At 41.7% G+C, this 17,984-nt stretch overlaps 1 protein-coding gene across 1 annotated transcript; it reads right to left on the bottom strand.

Moving 5' to 3' along the window:
- Positions 1–10: 10 nt before the first annotated feature.
- dohh (deoxyhypusine hydroxylase/monooxygenase) lies at positions 11–9,872 on the bottom strand. Its single transcript, XM_034531277.1, has 6 exons — positions 9,780–9,872; positions 5,970–6,079; positions 4,221–4,388; positions 3,092–3,168; positions 1,143–1,395; positions 11–466 (listed from the first exon to the last, which is right to left on the bottom strand). Exons 2-6 carry the CDS (start codon positions 6,073–6,075, stop codon positions 156–158), a joined length of 915 nt encoding a protein of 304 aa, XP_034387168.1. The 5' UTR covers positions 6,076–6,079; positions 9,780–9,872; the 3' UTR covers positions 11–155.
- Positions 9,873–17,984: the final 8,112 nt, after the last annotated feature.

Here is a 17,984-nt window from a genome sequence, read left to right as displayed (position 1 = left end):
AGCCACTGTATGGATTATATGGTCTTTTATTCTTTTATTGTATGTGCTTATCTTTCATACTGTAAACTTTCATCCCACAGGATAAAATAGTGTACAGCAGCCTTATTTCCAGTATAGAGAGTAGTAAATGTATCCTTCAGGTGTAACATACACCTTTAACTCTGGAAGCTGCCCAGTCCATCTGCATACTGGAACTGCTCACTGTTTTCGTACTCTAGCATATCTAGAGCGACCTCGCAGCTTTCCTTGACAATACGTTCTCTGTCTCCAAGGAATTGTTGCAGCATAGCCAGACATTCCTCTTTGCCGATGGACCCAAGAGCCTCTGCCGCCTCGTGTCGAACCATAGGGTTCTCACTAGAACGCTCCAGAGCTGCACACAGGGCTGGGACTGCTGCCGGATGCTGCATCTGACCCAGGACGTAGCCGATCTCATGGCGAAACAGAGCACTGGAGCACTGCAAACCTGGAGACAAGCATTAGAAAAAACTGGATTCAATTCAGTTTAATTTGCATTGCCCAGAATTAAAAAAAAGGCATTGCGAAAGAGGCGGGGCCATGCATGCATGACATATAGGATTTTTGCAATGCCCTCATCATTTTTAAAATTCCACGGGGACTTTAAGAAAAGTGTGCACACAGAAACATAACATATTGACTGAGAACATTCCCTTCCATTAAAGCTGAAAGACACACACGGTTTTATTGAATACTTTTGCTGTAATATGGCACATTTGTCACAGTGAAGGACAAATAACTCCTGCACAATCTCTATTTTTACATGGTTTAAATCTTTGTTTTTACCTTGCACCTGTTTGGCATACATCTTTCTAAACTAAACTAAACTAAACAATTTGCCTAATTTCCAGTAAGTTGGTATCTTCCACGTCCTTTTCGTAAGGAATTTCATAAGCTGATCATATAGTGAAATGGTGATGGGATTAATTGTCACAATAATTGTGCAAACTACCCACTTGTTTCCCCAATTCATATTTCACAGACCGATTATGATGTTTCAGTTTGCATCGAAGAAGCTTAAAACCGAAGTCGACATGAAAATGACCGAAGTGATCCGATCTAAAGTAAACAGTCATATTGTTATACGCAGTGATGCGTAGATGAAACAGGAAGCTATACCCTACCGTCTCCCAGTGCCAGCACAGCCTCCTCGCTGCCCAGGTTCCGCAGGGCAAACATGGCCCGGTAACGTTCAAAGAGTGGCAGGCTCTCATCCAACAGGATTGAGCGAAGCTCTGACGCGCTCTTCCTCACCGCTGGAGGGGCTGGGTCTACGGAGCGGTAGGGGTTCTGGTCTGGACTCTGGTCGTCTATCTGCTTCTCTCTGGTCTGCAGCCACTCCAACCGCCGAACAGCCAGCTGACACGTCTCTGCCACCTGCAGGAAGGCAGGATAGCCAAGTTATATTTAACATTTAAGTCATGTGTCTGTCCCGATAACTAAGTCACAACACAACCGTATGGGATAAAAACTCATTGTTTGTTGAGTCATAAAATAAATACATGTGGCTATTATTATGTCATAGCAACACACCGAATTGTTTCTATAATAAAACGATTCCACGCAAGTTGGGAGATCAGAGCCCTGAAACTTGACTGTTGGTTCGAGGCGTTCGAGGTGCAGCGGATCATAAAGATCCGTTTGGATAGGATCAGTGTGTTGAGGAATGGATCTGATCAGCACCAAAGGAAGAGAGACAGCTAATACAACTTTTACACATGTCCACATCATGTTTCTTCCATAAATCATTTCAACTATGTCAGTGTAAACCATCAACAATTCCTAATGTTAGGTTTTTACTTTTGTTGTAGTTAGTTATAGAGGTTAGGTAGAGAATATTAATATTGTATCTGCCAGTTGCAATTAAAACAGAACTCTGTTGTGAAGATCGCAGATGACACTATAATATATAGTTTATATACGGCCATATTACAAACCTTCATATACAGAGGAAAGCTACAAGAGTGCAGCTCAGACAACAACATACTGCTCAAGGAGCTGATGGTTGACTTTAGAAACAGGAGGTGAAGAAGCACCGGGGGGTTAAGACCACCCACAACATCACTGGTACCATGTCCTGAGCACAGCTCAAGGGTATTAAAAAAACAAACCCAGCTAAGACACAGCTGTTCACCTGCTGGACATGGCAGTAGCTACAGACTTAAGAGCAGCTTCTTTCCTCTGGCTGGGACTCCTTCATTCATGCTCCACCCTCCTTATACAAGCACCGGTTCTTTGTGATGGTTTCTTTTCTTTTCTATGTTGGGACTAACATATACATTTGGTTGTGCAATTCTGGACTACAATTTGGGACTACAATATACATTTGGTTGTGCAATTTGGGACTACAATATACATTTGGTTTTGGGACTACAATATACTTTTGGTTGTGCAACCATGGTACTCTGTATGGTGTTGTCAGTGGTGGAGGAAGTATGCAGATTGTTTACTTCAGTAACATTACTAATACCACACTGTAGAAAAGGAAGGTCTGCATTGAAAATGTTACTTGAATATAAGTATAGAGGTATAATCAGGAACATGTATTGAAGTAAAAGTAAAAATGTGACTTACACAAATAATTATATCACATATAAGAGTATATGACTTAGACAAATTGTGATACTGAGATAGTGTTTATAGCAGATGCCAGTTTCCAACATACCAATTGGATTATTATTATTATTCATGCACTACTGTAGAAGCAGGACTTTGCTGGGTAATTCAGTCTCCAGAAATACAGACTTAAGGAAAGTGTGCATAAAGGGCTCAAACAAGAGCCCTGAAGCGCTCCATGACTTGAAGTAGGAAAACCCTCAGCCCTTGCAGACGTAGTGGAATTGTGTTTTCATTTACTTCTACTTACATTTAATCAGTACTGTAATAGTATAAACACAATTAGATAAAAGGAACACAAGTTTAGCTAACTTGAAATAAAATAGGATAATAAAAAAAATAGTATCCTTTTTAAATAAATCCAGCAAAAACAAACATCCGCCAGGATTCTTGCCTTCATTTGCATATTTAGTGTATGCAGTTGAGGATCTGAGCTGTGTAGCTGTTGTGTTCCTACCTCGATGACAGGGTCCTGACTGTACTCTTTCAGGAGGTCCAGAACCACCGGATCACCGATTGCACCCAGAGCCTCCCCTACAGACAGACGGGCACATGCACGGTTGCTTCTACTTCTCATAAACAGGAGTATTCTTTGTGTATCACTGAGGATTAAATACACACATTCTTCATACGGATTGTTTTGTGTAAGGATGAGGAGCCCGAGAGAAAAAGAAAGAAGGTGATGAGATTATTCTGCTGATCCAACTCAAACTGCTATTACCACAGAGATATTATATTCTTTGGGTTATACAGTGGAACATATAGGCTCAATTAAACAGCACAAACAAAGCATAAATCATCTTTTCATCTCAGCGGGCTTCCCTGATGAATCTTTAAATGATGGAGATCACTATTGTTCCTTAATTCAGTTTCATTTGCCAAATATTTACCAGATTTATGGCTCTGGTGGACATTTTCTTGTCAAGGTATGTGTATCAGGAACTGAGTTTTCGAATTTATAATGTCATTTATTTGTACTTATTTGTTGGTCGTGGTCACTTCAGCAATTTTTCTTACAGAGCATGATAATAAGTATGGGGAGGAGTCTAGAGTGTGCTTGAAGTACAATGGTGGCAGTTAGTCGACGATTAGAAAAGCATTAAAAAGTCAGTTTTCCATGAGTATTTCTTAATAATTCCTGGCACTGTGGCAGCCTCTCCCAGATTCATATTAAACACACTTCTCTAAGGGAGGGCCCTGTATATATCCTCCCAGGCTTTACAGCAGCTCTCGCCTGGTCTCTTCCTGCTCTAGAAACAACCTTTTCTATTATTTAAAATATACATTTGAATGCTGTTCTAAATGTATACATTTGTTAAATATATTTTTTTTTAAAGCAATTATTTAGCAATGAAAAAGAATCAATAAGAGTATTGATAAAGAACCAACCCAATGAGAAGTATTCATGTAGTAGTATGGACACAATACTAATGACCATGCTAACAGTTCTTAGAGTAAATAACAACGTGCGTTATATGTTTGAAGAATCACGAGCATGCACACAAAAGATAAAAGAGGCAGGTGAAAGTATGTGTATGGTCTGGTAGGGGTTGTGTGCATGTGTTAGTGAGTGTGTGCACGCTGACCTGCTTCATGCCTGACCATCGGCTCCTGCAGGGAGTCTTTGAGAACGTCTGTTAAAGTGGGGATGGCCCGTCTGTCCTGCATCTGGCCCAGGCAGTAAGCCAGCTCATGCTTCAGGAGGGCAGAGTCATCTGTGAAGGCTTTACTGATCCACTCGATAGCTTCAGCACCTGACACACACACACACACACACACACACACACACTGAACATTGAAGGTCTGCATGATTGGCGGTTCAATCCCCGTCCTAGTCCTGTGTCCTTGAACAAGACACTTAACCCTGAATTGCTCCCTGTAGCTGTGTCTACGCTGTATGAATATAACATGGTTGTAAGTCGCTTTGGATAAAAAGAGTCAGCTAAAGGAAATGTAAAAAAATATATACTTGACCAAAATGCGCCTGAGGCAGAGCTCCGCCACCCATGTGTGATGCTAGCTTGTCAGGAATGGGGCTAAATAACGGTTTTAATCTTTCATCACCTCAAGATATGTGAATGAAAACGGGTTCTAATGATATGAGCGAGAGAGAAACCTTTACGTGCAATGCCCACTTCAAGATAACCCATTCAGTTTGGGGCCAAAACCATGCAGTTGATTGCAGACACTATTTATAGGAGGGGTTATTTTCACCTATTCAAATAATGGATTAATTGAAAATTTCTGCATACTTGGGTCCCTAAACACTCTTGGAATTGCTTGATGTGTGTATGACTGGAAAGCTGTACACCTTTGTGGATCCAATGGGAACCTCATACACTTATAGCATAAAAATCTTCTCTGTGCACAAATTAAGTCAACTGTCAAAATTACTCTCAGGTTCGTGACATGTGTGCACCGGTAAATTGTGTTACGACCAGAGTGCGTGTTTGTGTATATGTATATATATATATATATATATATATATATATACACACACACACGTATACTGTACGCGTGTGTGTGAGAGAGAGTTTTAAAGTACAGAGCAGTCATTTGTGACAAGGTTACATAAGGTTACATTGTGGTGCGTTCAAGCTCCATTCAGTAAAAATGTGTATTTTGGACGAAAGTCCATTTTAATGTTATAATAAAGAGTTTAAATGTATTCGTGTAAGAAGTGGTTATGGTGAGAGACTTAAATCCATTTGTTTGAAGGAGGTGTTTTCACAGCAATAGAAACTAGATATTACGGATGAATTATGAGCCGTTTAACTTCATAACACTAGCTCTATGCAGCTTATATCATTAAAATGACTAATGCAAACATTGTTTTATCAATAAAAATACAAGGAATTGTGTGTTGTTATGCAGTGCCCACTATAGATGAGTTAAAGGAAAGAGATGATAATGATAATAAAAATGTAGTATTGTTATTAGATAGAACTGATGTTGACAAATTGCATAATTTGCAGCTAAATAAGTAATAAAGCACGATATCTATTGCAATGTTTGATTTCACAATACAAAATGTATAATATCGTATAGTGGCTGAAGATAATATTGCATCCTGGTGAATCCCTCACTCACAGTATCCACATAGTGAGACAGAAGGCTTGCCTTCCAAAGGGAACAACAAGCTGCTCTTTGTTTGTTATTTAGCAACAAATCTGTTAAATATATAGTTATCAACCCCAAAATGTCTCTAACAAGGGAATGATTTATGGCGAGTACAACTTGATACATCTGCATCTCAAAATAATTCTGTTCCCAGCTGTCAGGTTGTCAGACTCCCCCCCACCCCCTTCAATACAAGACATGTTCGGATGTGTTACCTCCCAGGTTCTTCAAGGTAAATAAGGCTCTGAACCGCCGGGTCAGGTCCAGTCCTGGGTTCGTCAGGACCTGTCCCACTGCTGCCACCTGCTGGACGCTGGTCATACTGCTGCAGAGACAGACGGTTGGGCATTAGGTTGTGTCATGTGTGAAACTGTTGACTTTAGCTGCTTCTTTGAACAACTCCTTCCTTTTAGTATTTTTGATTAAAAAAGTAAAGCTGCAAATATTAGTCAATTAATCAATGAGCAGAAAACTACGAACAACTATGTTGACTTGTTTGTCATTTATGAGAAGGAAAAAGTCATTTGCTTCTTTTCATTCTACTAGTTTCAGATCTAAAATAACAGATAGACTCAATCAGAACCGTCATGCGACGGGTCAGCATTGTTATCCCTAGCTTAGACCCAAGAACAAACAACTATTAACATGTAAGCTGATATTATTTTGAGACAAAATAAGTTATGTAATGAATGTCATCTAAAAGAATGATTATTAAACCATTTCAGGGGTCTGCTGACCAGGGCTCATCTGTCTCATAAAAGCCTTGTGTTCTGTCCACAGTAAGACCAGGAACCTTTCGGTTCTGACAAGCCAATGCGGAAGTGCCATTCTCTACTGGCCAGCAGGGGGCGACTCCTCTGGTTGCAAAAATAAGTCTGACTCTATAGGAGTCTATGAGAGACGCATTCCCTAAATCATGTTTCCATTTAGAGTAAAAGCAGAGTATATTTTAGGGCGAGGCTACAGGTCACTACTGCTACCAGAGACGTGTACATCCACAGCCCAAATATGGTCACTTCCGTTTACGGTTTGAAAAAGGTCAAGTTTGAGAAGATTGAGAATTGGAGATGGAGAATTCAAGGCTTCAAAACCGGAAACCAATCACAACGTCTTCTGATATCGTCTGTGACGGGGTGTTCTATTAAAACTACAATGTGACAATAATGTGTAACTGGCGCTATGATTTAGTGCCAGTTACATTGAAGAAGCCTCACATCTGTATGTTGTCAACAGTTGACATTTCAAATATTCTAAAAAGTTAAATTGAATAATATCTCAACAATATTCATACATCTAATTTTAAGTAAAATAAGGACTGGATTAAAAAGAGTAAATGCATAACAGAAAGCGTTAAAACTTAAAATGAAGTACTTCATTTGGTAAAAATTAACCATACTGAATTGTCCTGCAGCTTTAGTTCATTCAGGTGTGAAGTGATGTCCAAAGAAACACATGACATTATTCTCGTCTTCTAAAAAGATACATTGGTAATTTCACGCCAAGGCTACTGTAACTCCCTCCTGGCAGGTCTACTTACTAAATTAGGCCATCAGACCTCTGCAGCTCATCCAGAATGCAGCAGCTTGACTGGTCTTTAACCTAAATTCACCCACACTACTCCGATCCCTTCACTGGTTACCAGTAGCCGCACACATCCGCTTCAAAACATTGGTTCTTGCGAACAGTGCTGCAAACAGATCGAGTCCCGTCTACATCCAAGACATGGTCAAATCGTACACCCCAGCACGTTCACTCCGCTCGGCATCTCCCAATCGACTTGTGACTCCGTCACTGTGAACTAATCACTCGACAAAATCACGACTGTTTGCTGTCCTGGCTCCTCAGTGGTGGAACGAGCACCCCACTGACATCAGGACAGCAGAAAGTCTCTACATCTTCCGCCGGAAACTAAAAACACATTTTTTCCGACGATACCTTGAATAAAAAACGATTAGCACTTCAGTGGCACTTACTTATGGTATTTTTCTGCAATGAAAAGTTACTTTCTTGATTCTTATTTTTCGGAGTTTGTACTCATGGCTGAATGCACTTATTGTAAGTCGCTTTGGATAAAAGTGTCAGCTAAATGACATGTAATGTAATACATTAGTGAGCAAGGACTTTATCTGGTTCCTGAACCACTTGTTTCAGCTCGGTTTTCCTCATTGTTGGACAGGAAGTTCAAGAGTCAGGGTTCTGATCATATAGATCTGAGATTTATGTTCTGTGCCTTCCTTTCGGATGCGAGTGGGTACGTTTGCGCCAGAGATGTGTTTTTTTTCACATTTCTGCTGTTACTAATCATCACGGCCACATGAGACACGCTGGTTTTAAACTGCTTGTTGGAAGACTGAACGGATAAGAGTCGGTCCATTCTGGTTAAAGGATCTGGTCTGGCTGTCCACATTCTCTTTTTGGAGAACGCCATGTGAAGTATTTTCTCTCCGACTGTTGGCTCCCTGTGTGCGCGTTGCTGCATGTGCAAGGAGGCATGAGAGCGGGCTTCCAGGAAGTGTTTTAACACTTGACACGCTCCCTCATTGTTGGACGCTGCAGCTGATCGGAATGATCTCTGGAGTTTCATACCAGAGTGAAGACGATCACAGATTAAACTCAAGTTATATATCAGATTTGTTTTCTGATTCACCATCTGGTTAACATACATGTTCATTGTAGGTCTGAATAACAAAAAGGACCACAAACAACTTTATTCATTTATAAAAATAATGGTTTTTTTCTTGACAAGTTATCTACCTCAATAACGTGTATTATGGATAGAAATAAAGTCAGAGAGAGCTGGAGAGAGGAAACACTTCTTACATAATGTATCATCATTTCCATTCAGTCACATGAGGGTGATCATTTCTAAGTGTCAGGTTTGATGAGTTATATAATTTAAGGTTTAACCTAAAACATTGAGCCTAATAAAATAATTCCAGTGCTGAAGAGAAACCATAATCATATTCTAGGTTATTTAAGAACAACGTCACAGTCACAATTTCTTTTTTTACTTTCTTTCCGCAGTTGAGGTTGGGAAAATAAATCACATCCAGCACCCAGACTCACCGGTGCCCCCCAAGGATGTGTACTATCCCTACTGATCTTCTCCCTCTACACCAATGTCTGTTCAACTCCTGAAGTTCGTAGACAACATAACACCAGGACCGGTGAGGAGTCTGCCTAGACGCCCTCTGGTGGGCTCAGGATAACTTGGAGATGAACTGCTGATTAACTCTGCTTTCATCCAGTCTGTGCTATGCAGTTCCAGCACCGTCTGGTTTGGATCCTCCACCAAACAGAACCAGAACAGACCACACTGGACTGTCAGGTCTGCAGAGGATATCATTGGTGCCAGCCTGCCCTCCATTTAGGACTTGTACTCATCCAGTCAGGAAACATGGCCGCGGACCAGTCCCACCCCGGACACAAACAGTTCCACCTCCTGCCCTCTCGGGGGCGCCACAGAGCTCTGTGCACTAAAACCAGACGACAGTTTCTTCCCACTGGCCGTCACTGAGGTTACCAGTCCTACTGCACTATTGCCTCCATTTCATAGATACACTTCTATATGAATACATAGTCGTTACATGTTTGCGCTTACCGATGTTCTACTTAGCTGCCCTTGTTTGTTTATTGTTTATTCCTGTGTATGGACGTTGAGAGCTGTATTTGCCTCCTATGGGACGCATACATGGCAAATAAAGCTGAGAAACATTCAAATTCAAGCGTTTTTGTGAAAGGCTGCTTAGTTGAAAGTCACAGCCACACATGCGGAGGGCTCGTGATGGTCAGGTGTGAAAGAGGGGCGAAGATGACACGCACACGTAATCATCAACGACATGAATCAGCCCAAAAAGACTTAACGGAACATCAGCATCTGCGTCCACAAGTCCTGCGTTGAACCCTCTTGTCTCCACGAGCTAACACAGCACCTCACTTCAGCGAAACATCCCTGACATGTGGCTACACACGTTTAAAAAACCCAACACACGACGGTGAAGAAAGCCACATTGAAACGTCCTCACCTTCACTCTGCAGGTAACAGAAGATCTCTGGCAGGGAACGCGGGTCTACCGGTTGGCGCGTGCGCACTGCAACTTCCTCTTGCAACTTCTTCTTCTTGAAATTTAACGGCGGTTGGCACCCCTATATTTGGTGCATTACCGCCATCTTCTGCTCTGGAGTAGGGATCAGACAGTAGGCTCTCTTTACCCCAGAAACAAAACCACCCCAATATATAAATATATATAGACAAAAAGAAAAGGACTAGAAAATAAAATAAAATAAAAATAAATAATGAACCCTCATCCCTACATTTCAATTATACCCTATAAAAAAAAACCTGTGTTCTTTAAGAACGCTAGCAGTACTCTAACCTGTGCTCTCCCACCCATGCTCAGTATTCCCTTCAATGTACAATCATGCACCCCCAATTCCTTCAAATTCTTCCTCAACAACTCTCTCTGGGTCTCATGCGCCCTACAATTCACCACCACCTGCTCCACTGACTCCTCTTCTCCACATCCTTCACACATCCCTGTCTGGTGTTTCCCTATCATGTTTAGTGCACTATGGCACAACCGTAACCTTGCCAGCACTGTTTTCTCTCTCCTGTTCCAACTTTCCTCTTGCTACTTCTTCTTCGTTCAGTTTTTAGCTGACTACAAACCAACGCTGAAGATGCAAGACGCAACCTACCGTACCGGTTTAATTAAGGATATCTGTGTGTCTGATCACAAAGCAATTTTATTCAGTGTGGTTTTATCCCAACTTCCCACAAATCACAGTACACCTGCTCGTTGCCGGATTTTTAACTCCATGTCTGCTAGCAGATTTTCAGAGCGTTTTACTGCTGCTTCTTTAACTGCTTTTAATCCACATTCTGATACAGAGGAGCTGGTCTCTCTTTTTAATCACACCTGTCAGACTGTCCTGGACTCCCCCCTACAAGGTCAACAAGTTACTGTAGGAGAAAGGAAAGAAAATGGAAAAAAACTGCCCTCCACATATTTTATGATATTTGGAAAGAGGCAATGAATAACTATCAAAAGGCAGTTAAAGAATCAAGAACCTCTTTCTTCTCCAATTTAATTCTAAACAATCATTCAAACCCCAGAGTCTTATTCAAGATAATAGATAGTCATAAACCCCTCCCCCTGTCATTTTATTGATGCCTCACAAGAGATGTGTGAGAAGTTTTTACATTATTTTAATAATAAGGTAAATGAAATAAGACAACAAATTACCCCCCCAACCCGCGTTTTACATGCCAGTAGGGACATTCAAAACTATTTTAGTCATTTTCAACCTATATCATTGCCCTTTTTATCCCAACTTATATCACACATGAAATCAGCCACATGCAGCCTTGATTTTATTCCTACTAAATTTCTCAAAGAGGTCATTGGCACTCTAGGGCCCAGTATTTTATTAATTATAAATAGCTCCTTAGCAAGTGGTACTTTCCCATCGATTTTTAAACATGCAATCGTACAATCTCTTTTAAAGAAACCTAAGCTTGATCATTCTGTTGTTTCCAATTTTAAGCCAATTTCAAAACTTCCATTTTGATCAAAGGTTTTAGAAAAAGAGGTCTCGACACAACTCCTAGAGTTTATGAATCATAATAACATATTTGAGAAATTTCAGTCAGGTTTTAGAGCACTTCATAGCACAGAAACTGCCCTCTTCAAGGTAACTAATGACCTCCTTTTAGCAGCAGACAGGGGGGAAAACGCCGTTTTAATTTGTTTAGACCTTAGTGCAGCTTTTGATACTGTAGATCACGCCATTTTAATCGATTGCCTCAAAACCTGGGTTGGCATCAAGGACACTGCAATTGGCTGGTTTTATTCTTACCTTTTAGAAAGATCATACTCGGTCACCATAGGTAATCACTCGTCTCCCACGACTCACATTACCTGTGGTGTACCACAGGGTTCAATTTTAGGTCCACTTTTATTTTCTATCTACATGCTTCCACTCGGCCAAATACTCCAGCGACACAATATATCTTTTCATTGCTATGCAGACGACACACAGATATACCTCCCGCTGAGACCTGATGACCCAGAGAGCCTGGCTGCTGTTTTAGATTGTCTCTCTGACGTTAACTGCTGGATGGCACAACTTTTCCTTCAGCTCAATAACTCAAAATCTGAAGTCATATTATTCAGTTCCCCAAACAATAACCCCAGTCTCATCAAGATTGTTTCATCAAGATACTTATTTAAAACCTGTTGCCAACAATATGGGTGTAATGTTTGACTCCCAATAAAATTTTGAATCACAGATCAAAAAAATTGTCCAGTCCTGCTTCCTTCAATTAAGAATAATCTCAAAAATCAAACCCATACTGTCACGCTCAGATCTGGAAAAAGTCATTCATGCACTCATTTTCTCCCGACTCGACCACTGCAACACCCTCCTTTCTGGCATCAAATCAAAAATCCATCTCCTGCCTCCAACTAGTCCAGAATGCAGCAGCTAGGCTTCTGACTGGTTCTAACAGACGGCATCACATTACTCCAGTCCTGGACTCTCTCCACTGGCTCCCTGTTCATTTTAGAATTGATTTTAAGATTTTGCTGATCACTTTTAAAGCACGCCTGGGTCTGGCCCCAAGCTACATCATTGAAATGTTAGCCCCATATGAGCCAGCTCGCAGCCTTAGATCCTCCGGTGGGGCCCTTCTGGCCATCCCAAAGTCTAGGCTTAAATCAAAGGGTGACCGTGCTTTTGCCATTAGATCCCCTCTACTTTGGAACAACCTACCTGATGGGATAAGGCTCGCAGAATCAGTAGCTTCTTTTAAATCACTTCTTAAAAAACATTTTTATAGAACTGCTTTTAAGTGATGTCGTCCTTTTATGCAGTTCTTTGTTTCACCTATTTTAATTTGTCTGTTCTGCTTTATTTTGTATTTGTATTTTTCTATTCCTCTAGTCTATTGTGTTCATTGCCTATATGGCATGGTCTCCTTTGCCTCCTGTATTTTCTGAAATGTTTACTTGTATTGACATTATGTTTTGCCTTGCTTCTATGTATAGCACTTTGTAAACCTTGTTTTTAAAGGTGCTATATAAATAAAGTTATTATTATTATTTGTTGGAGCCAAAATGGGGTTTGTTGTTTTGGGGGAAGCACTGGGTGAATGGGGACATGCAGTTCCTTTGTTTGAGCACAGGGTGGCACATGCACTTGGGGAGGGCATATAAGGAAGTGCCAGGTAATGGGAAGGTGTGTTGATGGATGGGAAGCACAGTAGTTTTGACCGTGCTCGTGTCAAGTCGGTGATGTTTTGTCGCGAAATAAAAGGTAAAAAGATATACATCGCCTGGACATTGGAATTGTTTGTGGCAGAGCGCGCGTCTAGACATGTTCTCCCGATTCGCCCCCCTAGTGGCTCAAGCCTTACAGTTGGTTAAGGTTTGAGCCTTACATTACATTATTATTATTATAACTGCTTTGGTGTCATCAAGGTCATATTATAAGGATATTACGCTGCAATGGGCTTGCCCAAATGTTGGGCTATACAAAAAAGTTTTGTTCTAACTGTACACATCCAACATCTAATATTGACCCTCACATCCCCCCCAAAGAAAAATCATGAAACAGAGGGGAAAAGGAAGATAGAGAGAGCGACAGATGAGGGATCCCTCCCCAGGATGAACAGTGTGCAATAGTCATGTTTACAGAATGAACACTATTATAGAATTACAATAAAGCCAATGATTACATGATTCATATCATGAGCGTAAGCAGAATAATGGACTTCAACTGACTACTAGTAATACTTACTTATCTTTATATAAAAGGGACCATGTACAGTTAAAACAAAAATGTCACCATTTGATGCACTGTACCAGATTGTAGCGACAGCTAATTTGCATCTGTAGTCCCTTGACAGACCATAACAGACATAAAACAATAGCAAACAGTACAGGATAAGACACAATACAACAGTATATGTGGTAAGAAGAACACCCATTACACACAATGCAAAGCTACAGTTCAGCACATTAAAAGTAAGTAATGCAAACCATTAAAAGTAAGTAATACAAACCATAATAATTTTGCTCAATGAGTACAGCGCTAACCCTAACAGCAGCAGACGTTATAATAAAATGACAATAAAAGCCTTATTGGTAGCAGTTTTAGTAATATAAATGTGACTGGAAGTGGAAGCTGGTTCCATAAAAGAGGAGAATGATAACTGAAGGCTCTGGCTCCCATCCTACTTTTTAGGACTAATGCGAATATAATGAGAAAAGACAAAGTACAAAGGTTTTAACAATGGCTCAGGTGCCACGTAAACATTATAAAAATAAACCGCCGAATCTAAGTGAATTCAGCCCATATAACCCGTTCGTTTTTGCTCCCATGTATCCGAGTCTTACAGGAGCGGGTGACCTCTCCTCGACATGTGCATTCCTCAGCCCCCACCCTACCAACTCCCACAGCAGCCCATCATGAACACGCACGCCATGAACGCGCGAGCACCAGTAGCAGCACCAACAGCAGCAGCTGTGCCCGCTGCAGCAACAGGATATGATCTGAGACACGCACCTCCAAAAGAACAAGTGTCAGGGGGCGTGGTCACTCGTTCACAGAAGCATGCCCTCGACGCTGTGCAAACGGCATTTCTTTTTCCCCAATGTCCACCTCCTCTTTTTTTTTTTACACCACTAATGTTTCAACTGCGGAAAAGATGGACACTGGGCAAGAGACTGTCCCCTACCGGACAGACGTCAGAATAACAATCATGACGGCAATGATGGCCGGGACAGCAGGAACCAATACCATGGCTCAGACTGACTTCAAGAAGGAGGGCAGGGCTGTGCACGTGGGGAGGAGACGACCTCCGCTCCGCCAACTCATCAAAGAAAGGGGAGTGAAACACACACACACACACGTCACATGCACACCCCTGACCAACATGCAGCTCTCTTGAGCATAGTCTCTCACCTAGAAAAACAAAGAGAAAGAGCAAAGCATAAAAAACACACGCATACACATTATATATGGATGAGCCATATAAACGGATGCCTCTCACTGATGTTAACATAGAAGGTACAATTATGACCTTTTTTGTGGATTTGGGTGCTACTCACTCATTAATTCAGAAAAAACATTTTCCCACTCACAAATTGAATGGCGGGCTTGTGTATTCACAAGGTGCATCAGGTTCAACGATGAAAGAAAGTTTTACAACACCAACCCGACTGACCCTGTCTATGACCAATCTTGAGGTTTGTTCAGAACCATTGTTCATCTACCAGTGGTGGCTCGCTTTGGACCAAGCGAAAATCTTCATTGCTGCAGCAAAAGCCAGATTATCACCAGGGGCAGACTTCATGCGACCGGAGCATCTTCATTGCACAGCGCACGTGTCCCCAGGAGAAGACGATGAGTATCAAAACATATTTATCACAGAGAGTGCCAATGACGATATAATCACATGTGCATTGTATTGGTCTTCACACACCTGTGCCTTGTCTGTTTTGCTTACTCAACAGCTTCCGCTGTTTAAGGTTTCCAACTCCGATCCCCACATCTCACTGGCAAAGAGTCCAACTGCCCAGTGGAGAGACCTAGGCCCATTTGTTGAGTCCTGCAATGCTCTCATGGACTGGGAAGTGAACCCAGATTCAGAATGCCTCCAATCCAAGAGCACAGGTTTCTTTAAACAGATGATGGTCATAACGGCACCTGCATTAAGATCAGGTAAGCCAACAGAATGGTGTTTTTGTACAGTTAGTTCTGGTTTGCATTTAATTTGAATGGTAAACCATTTAGCTTTACACGGCTGTCAAGGCTACACGGTATCACCTACCATCTACAACGAGGCACTTAGGGAAAGTCTAGAAAGTTTGACTTTATCTCCAGGAACAGCTCTACTCCAGTATGTAGATGGCCTCCTCGTTGCATCCAACAGCAAAGACAACTGCAAAAAAGACACAATCAGCCTCCTTTGTCATCTTGCAGGACACAAAGCTAGTTTGTCAAAACTACAGTTTGTATCACAGAACATCCATTTCCGTAGTCATGACATCACACCTGAGGGTAAAACACGCTCCTCTGCACGTATAGCATCCATTATGACTATACCAAAAGCACAGAAAAAAATGATGTCATTTCTAGGAATGTGTTCCTATTGTCGTTCTTTCATGCCTAACTATTCTCATCTTGAAGCACCGTTGTCCTCCTTGATCCATGGAAAGAGTCTGACCTCGACTAACCGCATCACCTGGACCACCAAAGCAGAGACCGCTTTCACAGAAATGAAGAAAGCCTTGCAACTACCTCCAACATTGGGTCTCCCAGATCCAAAGAAACCATTCACACAGACTGTGCATGAGAGATCAGGTTGTATGACCTCGGTGTTATTACAATCACATGGGGACAAACTACGTCCCGTTCGGTATTTCTCTGCTAAACTCGATCCCGTCGCAGCAGGCCTTCCCCAATGTCTCAGAGCAGTGGCAGTTGCAGAACGAGCACTCACTGCGTCTCGTGATATTGTGGATTATGCACCACTAACACTCTTGGTTCCTCATTCTGTGTCACTGATTCTGCTTGAACAAAAATCATCACATCTCTCAGCAGCCAGATATTTGAGATATCACACGTGTCTATTGGATATGCCTAATGTCACGGTGAAACGCTGTAATGTCTTGAATCCTGCTTCTCTCATGCCTATGCCTGGCGATGGTGACCAGCATGACTGTATTGCTGACCTTCAAACACAGTGCACGCCCAGACCAGATTTATAGGACACACTGCTGCAGAATGCCGATTTGATCCTCTACGTTGATGGTTCCGCAGCACGAGATCCACAGACGGGTGACAATCGTGTTGGTTACTCTGTTGTGTCTGATCCCTCTCTTGTCTGTTTAGGAAGACTACCGGTCATTTCTCAGCCCAAGCAGCTGAACTTGTTGCCCTTACCGAGGCTTGCAAATCTGCCTCCCACCAGCGGGTAACTATACACACCGATTCACGTTACGCTTTTGGTGTAGTCCACGATTTTGGCACACTCTAAGTCCACGATTTTGGCACACTCTGGAAATTTCCTGAAATCAGATGGTAAGCCTGTTCTCCATCATACACTGATTGCGGAGTTACTTGAGGCCATTCTCTTACCAACTGCTATTGCTGTCTGCAAATGTGCGGCTCACACATCCAGGTCTGATGACGTCTCCTTAGTGCTGCATTTGACACCATTGACCATGCCATCCTATTACAGAGACTGGATCAGTCGATTGGAATTTCAGGTACCGCACTAAGTTGGTTTAAATCCTATTTATCAGATCAATCTCAATTTGTATTTGTAAACGATGAAGCCTCGATGACCACTAACGTTAATCACGGAGTTCCACAAGGTTCTGTGCTTGAACCAATTTTATTTACCTTATATATGCTTCCTTTAGGCAATATTATCAGAAAACACTCCATACACTTTCATTGTTATGCAGATAATACTCAAATATATCTATTGATCAAACCAGAGGAGACCAACCAGCTCGCCAAACTTCAAGCATGTCTTAAAGACATAAAAACATTGGATGACCTTTTTTTTATTTGACCTTTATTTAACCATGTAAAATCAATTGAGAACCAATTCTCATTTTCAATGATGACCTGGCCAAGAGGAAGTAGCACAGTCCAGACAACACAGATACAATACAGTATGACAAACACATGAGAAAATGGAAGAGAGAGAGAGATAAGTGATGGCTGGTCAGCAAGTACAGCAGTCAACTATGACTTGTTGCAGCTTTTGTTTGAAAATGTTGAGAGAGGTGAGAGCTGTTGGTTTGAGCGAGTTTTGTAGTGAGTTCCAGTCACTTGCAGCGCAAAATGAAAGGCGTTATGACCAAACACAGTACGGACTTTTGGAACGATGAGCCTAATGAAGTCACTGGATCTTAAACGGCGATTTCTCAGAAATGTGTAGAAGATTTGAGAGGTACCGAGGGGTCATTCCCAAAATGGATTTGTAGACTACGAGCAGCCAGTCTTGTAGAGGCCTGGTATGAAGGGAGGGCCAATCCACCAATCTGTAAAGATCACAGTGGTGGGTGGTGAAGGGTGCACATGTGGCAAAACGGATTGCTGAGTGGTGGAGTGGGTCCAGTTTTCTGAGGGTGGTCTTTGATGCCATTTTATAAATGATATTGCCGTAGTCAAATAGAGGAAGGATGGTCATTTTCACAAGGGTGAATTTG

The sequence above is a fragment of the Cyclopterus lumpus genome, chromosome 4 (assembly GCF_009769545.1).
Source record: "Cyclopterus lumpus isolate fCycLum1 chromosome 4, fCycLum1.pri, whole genome shotgun sequence".
Taxonomy (NCBI): Eukaryota; Metazoa; Chordata; class Actinopteri; order Perciformes; family Cyclopteridae; genus Cyclopterus; species Cyclopterus lumpus.
This window is presented reverse-complemented; position numbering and strand designations above follow the sequence as displayed.